Source organism: Carcharhinus amblyrhynchos, chromosome 5 (genome assembly GCF_965287045.1).
Source record: "Carcharhinus amblyrhynchos chromosome 5, sCarAmb.v2.hapA, whole genome shotgun sequence".
NCBI classification, from domain to species: Eukaryota; Metazoa; Chordata; class Chondrichthyes; order Carcharhiniformes; family Carcharhinidae; genus Carcharhinus; species Carcharhinus amblyrhynchos.
Window position 1 is genome coordinate 94,076,879 of NC_137328.1, and position 16,981 is coordinate 94,093,859.

The 16,981-nt window shown below is 43.6% G+C and overlaps 1 protein-coding gene across 3 annotated transcripts in view; it reads left to right on the plus strand.

The window, feature by feature from the left end:
• The window catches only part of LOC145343186 (uncharacterized), a 143,144-nt gene that overhangs the window by 31,151 nt on the left and 95,012 nt on the right, over positions 1 to 16,981 (plus strand). For all 3 annotated transcript variants that reach the window (XR_013886690.1, XM_080189200.1, XM_080189201.1), the window contains one exon: positions 13,677 to 13,846. Coding sequence is in view for 2 of the 3 variants with exons in the window: in XM_080189200.1 (XP_080045326.1) it covers positions 13,677 to 13,846 (170 nt within the window). In the remaining variant the exon portion in view is untranslated. The remainder of the gene's footprint in view (positions 1 to 13,676; positions 13,847 to 16,981) is intronic.

Below are 16,981 nucleotides of genomic sequence, written 5' to 3' on the forward strand. Positions count from 1 at the left end.
GGGTTCAAAGACAGGACTCCATTGGAACAGAAGAGAAGTTTTTATGCTGCTTGATGTAGACAAAATACTGCATGCCAATTAATTAGTAGAAAGAAGATAGAGGAGCAAATTATCAGGCACATTTCAGAAAGATGCAAGAGCAATGGAGCAGTGATAATGGACTTCTATTATTCTAATCTAAACTGGGAAAATAACAGGGTAAAGGGCAAAAAGGGGAGGGATTGCTGAAGAATGTGCAGGAGAACTTTCCATAAACTATTGGGTTCCCAGCCCAACAATCCAGGAAGCATCTTGGGCAACTCTGGACAGAATCTTCTGCTTCTGCCAGGATCATAGAATCCTACAGTGCAGACAAAGGCCATTCATCAAATCTGTACCGACCACAATCCCATCCAAGCTCTATCCCCATAATCTCATCAACGTACCCTAGCTGGTCCCCCTGACACTATGGGACAATTTAGCATGGCCAATCCACCTAACCCACAAATCTTTGGAGTGTCGGAGGAAACCGGAGCACCTGGAGGAAACCCATTCAGACATGGAGAGAATGCGCAGACTCCACACAGACAATGACCCAAGCAAGGAATTGAACCCGGGTCCCTGACACTGTGAGGCAGCAGTGCGAACCGTTGTGTCACCGTGCTATCCCGTAGGAGTTGTGGTGGGGTGAAGGAGCTTAATTTGGTGAGAGTCAAAATATCAGCTTCCTGATAACAAGAAAGGAATGTCAGAATTTTGTTCTCCTGACTTTAAAGTTGAGTTAAAGAGAAATCAAGCTTCCTGATGAACAATGTCAGGAAATCCATTTGCATGTATTAGCATGTCATGAATGCTCATTAAAACACCAACTTGCCAGAATCACATTTCCTTTCCAAATTAAGTTCCCTGCCAGCGGGTAATTAGAACATTCTGTTTTACGACTTGTGCAGAAGTGCACGCCTCACTTCATCCGTGACTTTGAGGTCAGTCGACACAGCCCCTATCTTCCTTTAACCCTTCAGTCTCCCATATGGTGGGGGAGGTGCACATGGGAGGCATGACTAACCGGGAAGGGTAGTTGGGGGCAGGACTGGGGGGAAGGAGGAAGGACCAAAGGGTAAGGATGAAAGATAGTCTTGGAGGCATGTTTAAGAAACTATCCAGGGAAGGATGGGAGACTGATGGGGTCCATCTTCGGTGACTGGGTGGAGAATGGAGCCACAATCTCTGGAACATGTTCAAGAGAATGTCCGGGGAATGAAGCCAGACCATCCAAGGCATGTTAGAAGGCTCAGTACGGCACGCATGTCTTGGTCTTCATTGGAGGAAGGTCTGTCTGGTAGTGCAGCGAATGGTATAAAGGGCATAGTCCTTTATCTGTTGCATCTGCTTCTAGATGTTGAAGCATAGACCTTGGACACAGAAGGCATGGTTTCATTTAGGCGAGGCATTTACAGAGGGGTGGTGGCATTTCCAGTGTCATGGGAGGTGAGGTGTGTAGTGAATGGTCTCAAGGGGGCGAGGGAGGGAAATGCCTTTAAAAGTATTGACAAAGGGTCACCTGGACTGGAAACGTCAGCCCTTTCCTCTCCTTATAGATGCTGTCTGACCTGCTGAGATTTTCCAGCATTTTCTCTTTTGGCGTTTAAAAGTAAGTCTGCAGTAGCCTCAAATGGGAGGGGTCAATGACGAGGGCGAAAGGAATGTCAACGTTGAAGGGAATGGAGGAGAATAGGAATGCCAACATAAATAATACTCGGGACAAGAGAGGCTGGATGGTCACAGGAGGAAGAGGAATTAGGAGGCAGTGACTGTCGAGGAGAATAGGAGGAACTGGATTGGTGACAGAGGTTGAAATGCGCTGATAGCAATTTCAAATTGAAGAAGGACCATTTGCCACTTTGCTGTTAGGAGGCAGTTCAAAAAGCAAGCAGGAAATAAACAATATTTGAAGGGTCTCAAAGCAGGGGTTTATGACCCCTCTTTTGCACTGTGTGAAGGCGGCACCCAATGAATTGCTTACCAAAGCCACGGAGACCCAGGCTCAGCTGAGTACTGGTCTTGAGGTTGAAGTGCTCATTAAAGGATTATAGCTGTATGACTCATGTAGCCCACTCCTGCGAGAGCTGAGTCGAAATGGCCCCCTGTTCTTGACAGAAGCATGAAAAAAGGGATGGAGGTGAATTCATTCAAGATGCACAGCAGCTGGGTAGCTGGTAGGGACACACTTCAAACACCGATCGTACCAGCTAAATGGTCATAGCTGACAAGGCATAATGCAAAAAGCCTTTCCGTCATGCCAGAGCTATATTCTCTCTAGGTCCTAGATCTGCTCAGCAGAAATCACTCTGACTTTCCTGCCCACCACTGGACTCAGGCTCTTACTCTAGCTCTGGGGAACGAAGATTGGCGGGTGAAACCCTGTTTCAGTGGGAGAGCATTTGGAAAAGGCGATTACAATACCTTTAGATTTAGAGGAACTGTGGAAAAGAATAAGAAAAATTGAATGAGAAAGTTCTGAACCAGAGGAGAACAAGTTGAAAGGATCAAGGTGCCATTTGTCAGATTTGCCATTTGAGATCAGCCAGTGGTGAAAAAATGACATTGCTGTACATTCCTCTGTAAAAGGACACATTGAAGCCAACTCTTGTGTTTTGAAATCTGAGGTAAAATAATAAGTGAGCAACAGGAAGCCATAAAGAGCAGACACTTTTGGGTACAGACTAAACACATTCCCACATAAGGAAAGGAAGAGCATCCAAAGTGTAGAGCTGTCTTTATGACAAAAGATTTCCAGATTAAAATGAAACAGAAAAAGCAGTCTTATGATAAAAATTAGATTCAGAATTGAATGTAGAACCAAACTGAAAGAAAATGCAGAGGAGAACTGCAAAAGGAAGCAAGAGGAGCATTGAGAGTGTGTTTGAATAACGAGCAAATAACATAAATGGGAATATTAACACCTTTTACACGCTTGCAAACTGAAAGTTGGTCAAAGGTAGGGTGGTGCCAATTACATACCAAAATAGAGATCATCCTGTGGAGGTCCAGGGCATGACAGGTACTGATTTTTAATTTTATTAACAGAAAAGCGCTCTACTTTAGTTCTGCACAGTCCGTTAAGTCAATGATTTCACAAAGAACTTTAACAAATGGGAAATTTATTAACTAAACATACAAATTCTCATTAACACACCCACTCTGCCCAGGTCCCAGGTATCCTGCCAAACCTCACTTCCTGACACTCCATGTGACCACGTCATCAGCTAGGCACATGACGACCCATCTTCCCCATTTAATTTGAGCCCCTGGTGGTGTGAGATGTGACAGTGTACGCATTTAACTATGTAAAACCAAGCGTGCGCAAACAGAATGACAAATATACAGAAGTGTCAACAGTCTGTGCAAGTAATGGAACACCACTGGAATACCAGTGAATGGAGGGATACAAACGAATGGTCTAGTTGGACCAATGAGTGGCACAGGCTTGGAGGGCCAAAGGACCTGTTTCTTGTGCTGTACTGTTCTTTGCTCAATTCAGTCTTTCAGTTGGTGCATCGACTATTGTGTGTCGGTCCCCCAAGTGAATTTGGGGGAACGGCAAAAGGAAAAGAACAGAATGACTTGGGTCAGTCTAGACAGTTTAAAATGTGACTAAATCCTGATATCGCGCATTAGGCCTGCTCAAGTGTCTGGAACATGTATAGACAATGTTACAATCCTAGTTGACATTATAACTGGACAGGAAGATCCCAGAATGGAACCCTAGCTCAAAAGACCGTGGGCAGGATTTTCTGGTCAAGCTTGCCTCAAAATTGGAAGAACCCGAAGTCAATGGACTTTTCCATGGTCTGCCCCTCGCCCGCTACGATTCCTGTGGTGGGCATGACAGGAACGTTCACCCTTGTAACTTTTACTTTTACTTAAAATGTGGAGGAACCGTCACCAGACCGCTAATTAGTTTTAATAAAAGGAAAAAACATTTATGAAACATTAAAAAAAATGAATTATGATACAATTCTTCTCAACAGTCTATGTGGAGTTTGGGCACTTCCCCCATGTCTGTGTGGATTTCCTCCGGGCGTTCCACTTTCTTCCCACAGTCCAAAAGACGTGTTGATTAGGTGCATTGTCCATGCTAAATTCTCTCTGTGTACCCGAACAGACGCTGGAGTGTGACAACAAGGGGATTTTCACAGTAACTGTGTGGTGTTCTTGCCAACACAATTTGATGTTCTGATGTAGGAGTTGACAAAGTGGTCCAGTGATTTTACTGTAGCAAGGGACAAATTTTGAGAGGCAGCCTTTCATACCCAAGAAATGCTGAAAAGCGTACATATTAACTGGGACGTATGAGTGGTGTTTGGCCGGAGTCTTCTCTGGATCATTATCATCTGTCAGCTGGCAACCCACATACTGCTCCTTATTGACTCTGAATTGGCACTTTGCGAGGCTGAGCTTCAATTTGAAACCTCTGACTTTGTTTGGGACACAAGGAAGGTGCACATCATGTTCAGCTACAATACAGCCCCAGATCAGGATGTCAACACCATGCTTTCACATGGTTCATCTGCAAAGGGCTGTTCCACACTGCATGGAGAGACCTCACTGCTGCTAGAGATACCATATTGGCACTTGGAGAAAATGGTATCTGCCTACTGGGGACATGAAATTCCATATTTCGCATCTAACACACTGAATACTCTTGCTTGCAGAACATATGAGATTACCTGTTTTGCTGTCTATCTGGGGTGATGTGGCCTGAGTAAGTTAAATTAATTTACATCAACACTGCAATGAAGTTACTGTGAAAAATCGCCTAGTCACCACACTCCAGTGCCTGTTTGGCCGAAGGAGAATTTAGCACGGCCAATGCACCTAACCAGCACATCTTTTGAACTGTGAGAAGAAACCGGAGCACCCGGAGGAAACCCACGCAGATACAGGGAGAAAGTGCAGATTCCACACAGACAGTAACCCAATTCGGGAATCGAACCCAGGACCCTGGCATTGTGAGGTAACAGTGCTAACCACTGTGCTACCTTGCCGCCCCTAATGCACAGGGTTGATACATAACTTGACCCTACCATCCTCTTTCATTGTGGCTACCATTGCCAAAGCTCATTTTGCTGCCTCTTCCATTGCGATATTTGTGCCCATTTCTGCCATTCAATGCAGCTTGTTGATGAGCTTTTGTTCATTGCAATTGGTATCCTTCTTGGTGCGCGTGTTGTTGATGTGACCAAGCTATCGAATCTCATACGGTATGTAACCAGTAGCTTGGCAATTGTCTGACAGTCATAAACGTCTGTGTACCTTGATGTCTCTGGGCTTTGAAGTTGTACAGTGTGGAATTCTGGGCCAAGTTAAATGACCCCTGAAATGCTTCAGTTCCAGAGACCAAATAGTGGTTTGAGATTTTCTGCCACAGTGTGGAAGTTGAAGTTTCTCTGTACGCAGTCAAGTGTGGCCATATCTTTAGTGGTGATTGCCTGTGCACTGTCAGTCGCATTGCTGGTTGGCATCCAGTGTTGTCTCTGGGTCTATTACCCAAAGTTTGTTTCTCCATAGAACATTGCACTTCACCCCTGTTTGGGTCATGTCCTTTAACTTGGCACTGGTTGAGATTATCTGCAGTGTAATATTAAGTGGCTGATTCTACTATATTTCACAATCTAGCATGGTTGATTGCATTGCTGGTGCCTTAATCGTTTTATTCAGATGGCACTGTAACTCACTGATCCTAGTTAAACACCTATCCCTGGGAAAGTGACTGGCAGAGGTACCTTTGGCATCACAGACTGCGATCGTTTGGATCTGTGGTATTTGGTGAAATGATTCCGCTTGTCAAAGTGATTGCACTTTTTTCCAAAGGCGAAGCATTGTGCCCTATTGCTGGGTGCTGGCCACGCAGTTGGTGCAGGGCACCCTCGAACTGAAAATACATCAGTGTCCTGATGAAGTGGTGCAGTTTTTTGCTGAAAAATCTTCATGCAGCATTTCAGATTGTTCATCAGTTGTACACACGCTGCTTCTGCTGCTGCAGTTAATGCAGAGCTCCCCCTGTACTGAACACACTACTGCTTCTCTCCAAAACTGTGCTGAATTTTCTCTTCCATCTCTTGGCCTGTTCACTTAAAATACACATTTTGAAAGCAGCTTGTAAAGTCAGGACCTTCTGTTTCAATAGCACAGTGGTTAGCACTACTGCCTCACAGCACCAGGAACCCTGGTTCGATTCCCAGCTTGGGTTACTGTCTGTGCAGAGTCTGCGTGTTCGCCCCATGTCTGCGTGGGTTTCCTCCAGATGCTCTGGTTTCCTCCCACAGTCTAAAAGTGCTGGTAAGATGCATTGGCCATTCGTCCTCTGTGTACCCGAACAGGCGTTGGAATGTGGCAACTCGGGGATTTTCACAATAACTTCATTGTGGTGTTAATGTAAGCCTACTTGTGACAATAATAAATAAACTAAACTATTTTTAGAATCCATTGTTTTCTCTCCCCCTTACAAACCAATCTCCAGTGCAATTGTCAGTTAATGCTCCAAATGCATATATTACTGCTAACACTTTCAGTGTGCCCACGCAGGGCTGGATTGATTCAAATGAGCTCTGATTAGTAGAATGGAATATATGGCAGTCTAAAAGTGGGGTGCTTTTTGTTGAATTTCTGTAGCATAACAGCAGGATCCTCTTTATGCTTTTCTGATTCGAATTGAAGAAATCTGACCTTTGCAACCGCTGTGGGACCTGCTAGGTTCAGCAGAGTATAGACTTGTACATTATTTTGGCTTTTTTCAGACAGTGCAGCCCCCCAGAAGAAGATGCATTCCTGCTTGAATCTGTCTCAATTGTCTGCCACGTTTTCATCAAAGACATTTGGGTCAATGTTTCATAGTATTCCTACAGTGAGGAAGGAAGCCATTCGGCCCATTGAGCCTGCAATGACCACAATCCCACCCAGCCCCTATCCCTATAACCCCATGTATTTACCCTGCTAATCTCCCTGACACTAAGGGGCAACTTAGCATGGCCAATCCACCTAACTCACATATCTTTGGACTGTGGGAGGAAACCGGAGTTTCCAAAGGAAACCCATTCGGATATGAGGAGGATGTGCAGACTCCTCAGTTTCCAAGTCCCTGTGCCTTATTGCCAGTCCTTTCACCATGTAGTTCTGTGTGGTCTATTAAATCAACAATTGCGCAAGGAGCTTTAACAAATAGGAATTTATTAACTAAGCATACAAGCTCTCATTAACACACCTGTTCTGCCCAAGGTCCTGGGTAATCCTACCAAACGTCATCCCTGTGACATTCCACATGACCATGTCATGCTGGAGTAACGTGATGACCCGGTCTACAAATAATTATCATAGAATGATACAGCAAAGAAAGAGGCCATTTGTCCCATCATGTCTGTGCCAGCTCGTTGAAAGAGCTACCCAGTGAGTCCCACTTTATTAGGTTTTTTGAGGTATTGATGAGAGTAGTGCAGTTGATATTATGTATATGAACTTTCAAAAGAGATTTGACAAAGTGCTGCAGTATCACATAATGAAAGATTAGAGCCAGTTGCATTAAAAGGATAGTGGATACAAAACTGTCTAAAGTACAGCAATCAGAGAGTGGTGGTGGATGATTGTTTTGCTGACCAGAGGGAAATGTGCAATCATATCCCTTGGGTCAGTTTTATGGCCACTTCTTTCTTTTTGATGTATTTATGCTTGTAATCCCCCAAGTCCATGACACTATTGCAAAGCTTATAGATGACATGAAACTCCCAATGCAGTAAAGAGTGAAGATGCTTGTAGCAGACTTCACTAAGGCACAGACTGGGAGATGTACGTTAACATAAGAACATAAGAACATAAGAAATAGGAGCAGGAGTAGGCCATCTAGCCCTTCGAGCCTGCCCCGCCATTCAATAAGATCATGGCTGATCTGTCGTGGCTCAGTTCCACTTTCCCGCCCTCTCCCCATAACCCTTAATCCCCTCTCTTATCAAGAACCCATCAACCCGCTTCTTAAAAATATTTAGCAAGGCAGCCTCCACCACTTCAACGGGCAGAGAATTCCAGAGATTCACCACCCTTTGAGTGAAGAAGTTCCTCCTCAACTCCGTTCTAAACCGCCTCCCCTTTATCTTGAGGCTGTGCCCCCTAGTCCTACTGTCTTTTTTGAGCGGGAAGAGTCTCTCCACCTCTATCCTATCCATCCCATTCATCATCTTATACGTCTCAATGAGATCTCCCCTCATTCTTCTAAACTCTAACGAGTACAAGCCTAATTTATTCAGCCTCTCCTCATAGCTCAATCCCCTCAACTCCGGTATCAGCCTAGTAAACCTCCTCTGCACTCCCTCCAGGGCCAAAATATCCTTGCGCAGATGCGGCGCCCAAAACTGCACACAGTACTCCAGCTGCGGCCTCACCAATGCCCTATACAGCTGCAGCAAGACCTCCCTACTTTTATATTCAATCCCCCTCGCTATGAAGGCCAGCATCCCATTTGCCTTCCTGACCACCTGCTGCACCTGCAAGCTGGGTTTTTGCGACTCATGCACAAGGACCCCGAGGTCCCTCTGTACCGTCGCCTGCTGCAGTTTTTCGCCACGTAAGTAATAGGTGATGCAAAGTGATGCATTACGGAAATCAGATTGAAGAGAGGCAATATAAATGAATGATACCATTTTAAAGAGGGGTACAGGAACAGAGATCTAGGGGGATTGCACAAAACTCTAAAGGTGGCAAGAGTTCAATAAGGGTGTTAAAATACATATGGAATCATGACTATATGTCGAAAATTGAAGTTCCAAATCAAGGCAGCTCTGCTAAACTTATATAAGATGAAGGTTATGTCTCAGTATAATATTGTGTCCAATTCTGAACACTTTGAAGAAGGCTGCAAGGGCAGAAGTAACTTACCAGAATGGTACCAGGGATCCAACATTTCAGTTAAGTGGGAGAGATTAGCCAAACTAAGGTTGGAGCAGAGATTTTTGGGGAGATGTAAAACAAGTGATCAAAATCATAAATGGTTTGGATTATTGTCCTTTGTAGGTTTTGGGCTGAATGATGTTTCTCTTACACTGACTTGGACATATATTTTGTTAAGCTTTTCTTAAAAACTATTTATTTACAACCAAGACTGCACAAGTCAAGAAACATTGCCCTTTACACTGACCTGTTTCTTCAGAGTTCCTTGGTCATTGAATCATAGAAATCCTACAGTGCAGAAGGAGCCATTCGGCCCATTGAATCTACACCGACAACAATCCCACCCAGGCCCTATTCCCATAACCCCACATTTTGCCCCGCTAATTCTTCTAACCTACACATCCCAGGACCAGGTGAACATGAAGGCATGTAAAATTGCTGGCTCCAATGTACCTCTCCCTGATGAGCTCAATGCTTTCTACGCCCGTTTTGAGCAAGAGGTCAGCGAGATCATGCCCTCCAGCCTGGAAACCCTGGAGGAACCTATATCTGAGGTCACCATTGCAGACGTCGGAGCAGCTTTCTTGAAGGTCAACCCAAGGAAAACAGCTGGCCCAGATGGGGTACCCGGATGTGCATTCTGATCCCGCGCGGATCAGCAGCGGAGGTATTCACAGACATTTTCAACCTCTCTTTACAACAATCTTGAGGTCTGTATCTGCTTCAAGAAGACAACCATCATCCTGGTATCTAAGAAAAACCAAGCAGCGTGCCTCAATGACTATCGGCAGATGGAGTTTAATTCAGAAAAATGCGATGTGATGCATTTTGCTAGATTGAACTCGGGCAGGACTTACTCAGCTAATGGTAGGGCCTTGGGGAGAGTTACAGAACAAAGAGATCTAGGAGCTCTTTGAAGGTGGAGTCACAGTTGGACAGAGTGGTGAAGAAGGCATTCAACATGCTTGGTTTCATCAGTCAGAACATTGACTACACGAGTTGGAATGTCTTGTTGAAGTTGTTCAAGACATTGGTAAGGCCACACTTGGTATACTATGTACAGTTCTGGTTACCCTATTGTAGAAAGGATATTATTAAACTAGAAAGAGTGCAGAAAAGATTTACAAAGATGCTACTGGGACTTGATGGTTTGAGTTATAAGGAGAGGCTGGATAGAATGGACTTTTTTCTCAGGGCATAGAAGGCTGAGGGATGATCTTATAGAGATCTATAAAATAATGAGGGGCACAGACGAACTAGATAGTCAATATCTTTTCCCGAAGGTAGGGGAGTCTAAAACTAGAGGCTTAAGGTGAGAGGGAAGAGATACAAAAGTGTCCAGAGGGGCAATTTTTTCACACAGTGGGTGGTGAGCGTCTGGAACAAGTTACCAGAGGTAGTGGTAGAGGTGGGTACAATTTTGTCTTTTAAAAAGCATTTAGACAGTTACATGGATAAGATGGGTATAGAGGGATATAGGCCAAATGTGGGCAATTGGGATTAGTTTAGGGGTTTAAAAAAAAGAGTGGCATGGACAAGTTGGGCAGAAGGCATGTTTCCATGCTGTAAACCTCTATGAATCTGTGTAATGTTTACTTTTTCCAATAAATTCATTCATGGGATGTGGGTTGGGCCAGCATTTATTACCCATCCCTGAGGACGTTGCTGTGGGTTTGGAGTCACATGTAGGCCAGACCAAGTAATGGAGACAGATTTCCTCCCCTTAGGACATTAGTGAATCAGATGGGTTTTTCTGACCAGGTGGATTTTGCTGACGGGTCAGTAACAAGAGTACACAGATTTAAGATCATTGGCAAAAGATCTGGAAGTGAGATAAGGAGATTTTTGATTTGGAGTGCATTGATGGTCAAAGCACATTGAGCAATTACTTTCAAAAAGGAATTGAAAAAGTACAAAGAGGAGAAGATTGCACAGCTATGGGAGGGAGTGGGACTAATTAGATTATTCTTTCAAATGCTTTAACTGGGGCAGGCAAACCAGGCCGAAAGAATTAGTGGTTGGCAGTGCTGCTTCACAGTGCCAGAGACCTGGGTTCAATTCCCAGCTTGGGTCACTGTCTGTGTGGAGTCTGCACATTCTGCCTGTGTCTGCATGGGTTTCCTCCCACAGTCTGAAAGATGTGCTGGTTAGGTGCATTGGCCATGCTAAATTTTCCTTCAGTACTCAAACAGGTACTGTAATGTGGCGACTAGGGGATTTTCACAGAATTTCATTGTAGTGTTAAGCCTACTTGTGAAACTAATAAATAAACTTTAAAAATGTCATCACTTTCTGACCTTTGCAGATGTACCCACTCCAGGAGATGAGAATGGCCATTTTCCCAACCAACCCACCTATATTCCATCACTCCTGTCACCTTCCACCCAATCTCTTCATGATATAAAATAATCAAAAACAGAAGAATTCCCTGCATTCACAAGAGGCACTGTTGAAAATTCATGTAATTACTGAAGTCTGTACAAAATCGGTTTCAGTTTCCATTTCATTGTGCTGGCATGATCATACGTGGCGCGGTGGCCCTGTGGTTAGTACTGCTGCCTCATAGCGCTTGGGACCCAGGTTCGATTCCTGGCTTGGGTCACAGTCTGTGTGGAGTTTGCACATTCTCCCCGTGCCTGCGTGGGTTTCCTCTGGGTGCTCCGGCTTCCTCCCACAGTCTAAAGATGTGCAGGTTAGGTGGATTGGACATGCGAAATTGCCCCTTAGTGTCAGGGGCACTAACACTGTAAATACACGGGACTACAGAGATCGGGGCTGGGTGGGATTGTGTTCGGCACAGATGCAACAGGCCAAATGGACTCCTTCTGCACTATAGGGATTCTCTGATGCACGCTGTAAATTTTTAGGACAAATTTTTACTATTTGAGAGCGGCAAAATAAAATTACATTGCTATCCCTTCCTCTGGAAGAGGGCAAGTTTTATCACGGCCAAGATGTCAGCGCCCTTTAGTTTTGAGCAATTGTAACCTGAGTCTGTTTTCAGCTCTGCGTATCCTCGGACTGTGTTTGTGCCTGGCTGAAGCAGTGTCAACACGGACTTTACAAATGAGCAGTTGCCTCAGGACTGCCTATTAACCTGGCTGCGGGGAATATCAGTCCTCAAACTCCACAGCTAGGTTACTGTCCGCCCAGCAGGGCAGAACTTAATACAGGGATAAAGGAAAGTTTTAAATTGCTGCTATTGTGTCACTCTGAATCTCCTCCTGAGATCTGATTGTGGAGTGTCATTGGTGGTGAGCAGGGGAGTTCCCACTTACTGGTCCAATTTTCTGTCATCGATCAAAGTTGTGTTGATGGATAATCAGTAGCACGCTGGGTAGTGGATAAATACATAATGTAATAGTGTGCACATTAATTTGTACCTGAAGCAGTCTCTATTCTAAATGTGACAGATTCCCCAATAATACCAATATGTAATCCTATATTTAGTGCATAAATACCGCTGGTTGATTTTTTAGACTTTTGCTGACTGACACTTTTTAATCTGGAATAATCAAGTCACTATTGTGAACCGCTGAATAACATCATATATTTAAAGTACTGGGAGCATTTTTCTCCTTTGTATGTAAAATGTTTCCACAGTGCCATCTACTGGCCATTTCTTCACTGCAGGGCGAGCACACAACTCATTTTTAAAGATGGAATAATTCAAAAACAGTGCACCTTTTGTGCCAACATCCTCTTGGTTTTGCTTTCTGCCTCACTTTGCCGGTTGTTTAAATGGTAACTCTTGGTAACTAAGCCGCAACTCGGGGTAATTTCATCCGAGATCCTTCATGTTGCAATTACCGTGCCCAATAAGTGTGAAATACCTATTCCGAAGGATGCGTGATTCCCTGGTGATCTTGTGATTTAATTGTGTATGCTCATTCAACTCCAGCACAATAAGGGGTCAGTGATTCTCGCAAGCCAATTCCCTAAATGATTGTGCAATTTGCTGAATGTGCAGAAAATGACAAGTGTGTTGTGGAAAAGTAGTACGGAGGTTGTGGTCACATTACCCAAAATGACATGTCTGCCCTTCTGAGGTGTTGGGTAAAGGCATGTTATTGCTTTAACCCGGTTGCCTCCCACAGTGCAAAGATTTGTAGGTTAAATTGATTGGCCATGCTAAATCAAAGGGATATTAGCAGGGTGAATACGTGCGGTCACAGGGCTAGGGCCTGGTTGGGACTGTTATCGATGCAGGCTCGATGGGCCGAATGGCCTTTTTCTACACCCTAGGGATTCTGGGATTGGGAGGTAGAGAAGAGGAGAAGTCTAGTGGCCTACTACTGATAGAAAATCAAAATACTGAGGATGCTGGAAAACCGAAATAGAAACAGAAAACGCTGGAAATATTCAGCAGATCTGGCAGCACCTGCAGAGAGAGAAAAGGAGATAACTTTCGCAGAACAATGACTTTTAGTCAAAAAGTTGAGGACCAATGATATGTCATGGACCTGAAAATGTTAATTCTGTTTCTCTCTTAACAGAGTATTCCCAGTATTTTCTGCTTTTTATTACTATCAAGCGATTGATGCTGAAATTAATTTGCTTCAGTACTCATCCCTTGTCTCAGTGATACCAAATTCATCAAAACTCGAGATTGGGTTGAATGAAATACCACTTTGAGAGCTTTCACACCTGATTCTGGACGTTTTGTTTCTATTATAGACAGCAGCATAATAATGAAAAATAAATGTTCAATCTTGTCATATCTAAAGGCCATATTGTGCTTTTATGTTTGAATTTTGCAGTGTTTGTTTCCGATTGGGTCTCTCCTGTCGTTGAAGAACCACCAAGTGATAACAGTAGAGGCACTGGGGTCTGTAAAGAAAGGTTTACACCCAATACAACAGAGGCTGGCTGATTACAATGGAAGTCAGTGTGGATACTGCAGCCCAGGTTTTGTCATGCAGATGTATGGGTAAGTATGGAAAACTGCCTATTTTAGATATCGATTTAAATATCTTTGATGTTTGAATGTAACTTCAGTTGTCTCTATGCTACAGAACTTGGAAAAGGAAAATTGAATGTTTCTGGTGCTACATGTCATTTTGAGGGCAGGGTGTTTTTGGAAGCCTTTAGGGGGCAGCACAGTGGTTAGCACTGCTGCCTCACAACACCAGGTACCTGTGTTCGATTCCTGGCTTGGGCCATTGTCTGTGCGGAGTTAGCGTGTTCTCCCTGTGACTGCGTAGGTTTCCTCTGGGTGCTCCGGTTTTCATTGAAGTGGGATGAGTTACATGTGCGGGATGGATACGTACTGTGGGAGTCAAGAATGGTCGTTCTGTCTCCTGGTTATTCGTTAGTGATGAATAAATTTATCAGGATCTTTGGTAGTAACTGTAGACAATAACCGGGAATCATTTTAAACCAAAGTGGTCCAGAATTTTGAGTCGTGAGACTTCAAAATGGAAGAGTTGTTTGCAGACGCCAAAATCATAATGGTTTATGGTATGATCTAGGGTCAGAAAATGTTTCAGAGTTAGCAAACATTCTTAATAAGATGACTGAAGGTCATGCAGCTGTGGATGTTCACCAGGAAATGGTTCCTGTCTTTCCAGGTTCACCAGTTGTTTCTGTTGTGGGAGTGAAAGAGGAACACTCATGAGCAGATTCTGTATCTACCTCCACCCAGCACAAGATTTGCCAGTATTATTGCACAAGGGGCAATTGGGGGGACATGAGGTGTGATTAGATGGTCCATGGAAGCGTTTGGAGAGTGAAAGGGTGTGAAAGGTGATGGCTGGAGGGCCTTTGTATTTTTTTGTTTTAATTTTACTGAGGCGGGCATTTTAAACAAAGCTGCTTCCAAATGTTTTCTTGAGTTGGCTGGCCCTAATCCAGCCCGCACCCTCCCTCGGCAACAAAGATTCCACCTTTGTGGCATTTCCTCTCAAGGCGGGTGGACCGAGATAGGAATCTTCCTGACCTCCTCTGTCTGCCCCAAGGATGAAAGTCTGGGCCAAGGAGCTCCAACTCCCACCACCCCACCCTTTCCTACATCATTAACTAAGTTTGGGCAGTCATGTGATCTGTATCCAACTACCCAGTATGGATGCTTGACCAGGATCTAATAGAATCGCTACAGTGCTGAAGGAGACTATTTGACCCGTCAAGTCTACACCGACAGAGCATCTTATCTCAGTAACCCCAGATATTTACCCTGTTAATCACTCCGCTAATTCATTTAACCTACACATCTTTGGATGTATGTGAGTTTCAACCTGTTCTTCCAATAGTTCACCACTGTTTAAGCAGGAGTATGCCCAAATCAAATACCCAATCTTTCTATTTGTTTAGTCTAGCTAAATATCATATATCCTACTTTAACTGTTGTGTAGTCAGCTCATATATAAACTGAAAAGTTTAAAATATTCTTGTTTTGTCTCTCTGCTTACAAAGTTTACATTGGCTGGAACTCTTGCCCCCCACAGAATTGGCACGGATGAGGGCCTGACAATGGAAATCTCCGTTGACGTCGGGCGGAAATTTCCAGTCACACCCAAGCGGGGCCATAAAATCTTGCCCATTCAGTTTAGAATTAGGATGCACATGGGGTGAAAAGGATAAATATGAGAAATAAAGATTGTCTTTTTCTGCCAATTCAAGTTCAAGCTCTATACATTGATGTGACTAAATTGGCCATGTTGCAAATTTCCAGTATCAAATATTCTAGCACTGTTGTCGATACTTTCTCCACCCATGGCACTGTTAGGCATGTAGTGCAACCTGCTATGGAACCATGTAGGTTAAAATATATTCCACCTACTCCTTTAGTGCATATTAACATAGGTCTTTGTTCTCCTTGAATTTTATAACTTTGTCTTGAAAATGCTGCTTTTAGCAGTAATAAGTGTCAACCCTGACTTAGTTGTTAGCACACTTGCTTGTGCAAAGATTTTACTTTTAATTTCCATTCCAGAACTTGAGAACATAATCTAGGTTAGCACTTCATTGTACTACTGAGGGAGTGCTGCACTCTCAGAGGTGCCACCTTTCAGGTGGCACATTCAACTGATGCGGAGATGCCGACCTTGGACTGGGCACAGTAAGAAGCCTCACAACACCATGTTAATGTCCAACAGGTTTATTTGGAATTACAAGCTTTCGGAGCACTGCTTCTTCTTCAGGTGAGTGGAGACAGGTACTTCTCCACACCTGTCCCTCCACTCACCTGATGAAGGAACAGTGCTCCGAAAGCTCATGATTCCAAATAAACCTGTTGGACTTTAACTTGGTGTTGTGAGACTTGTTACATTAACTTGAAGTCTCCCTTTCAGAGGTAGATGTAAAAGAACCCACAGCACTCTTCAAAATGGAGCAGAGACATTCCCATATTGTCCTGGTCAATATTTAATCCCTCAATTAATATGTAAAACGGATTATCTGGTCATTTATTTCATTATTATTTGGAAGCTTGGCATACACAATTTGGCTGCCAGATTTCCTGAATTAAAACAGTGACACCAGTTCAAAAATACTAAATTGGCTGTGAAGTAATTGGAATGTCCTAAGGTTGTGAAAGGTGCTACAGAAATGCAGCTCTTTTTAAACCCTTCTTCGTGCTTATGAATGCCTCTACTATTCTAACCTGATAGCTCTTGAGTGATAGAATTGGAACAAAAATGATAAAATTAAACAATAAGGCACAATATGCCTTTTCAACATAATCCACAACACTTTATTTTCATTTTATTCTTTTCACAACTAAATTGATTCCAAGCACAACTGCTGCCAACGACACCCAACATGTTTGCAGTTCAGCTGGTGTGACAGATGTGATTGTGAGCCTTTTGCATCTGGCATTGTACAACACGCTGCTTCAAGAATGGGGTCAGGCTGCAAGTGGCTTCACTCGATTATATTCTTGTGTTTGGCAGATTAGTGGTAAAATTAGTAATTCCATCAACAAGCATGTCAAATTAAGCTATGCAGCTCTTCTAATAATTTGATAAGTAACAAACCTTTGTAAAAGTTTATGGTTACTACTAAGTTTTGGAATGATGCAAGTAAGTATATCTGGAGGGACAAAGTACATTTTAATGATTTTTCAAAA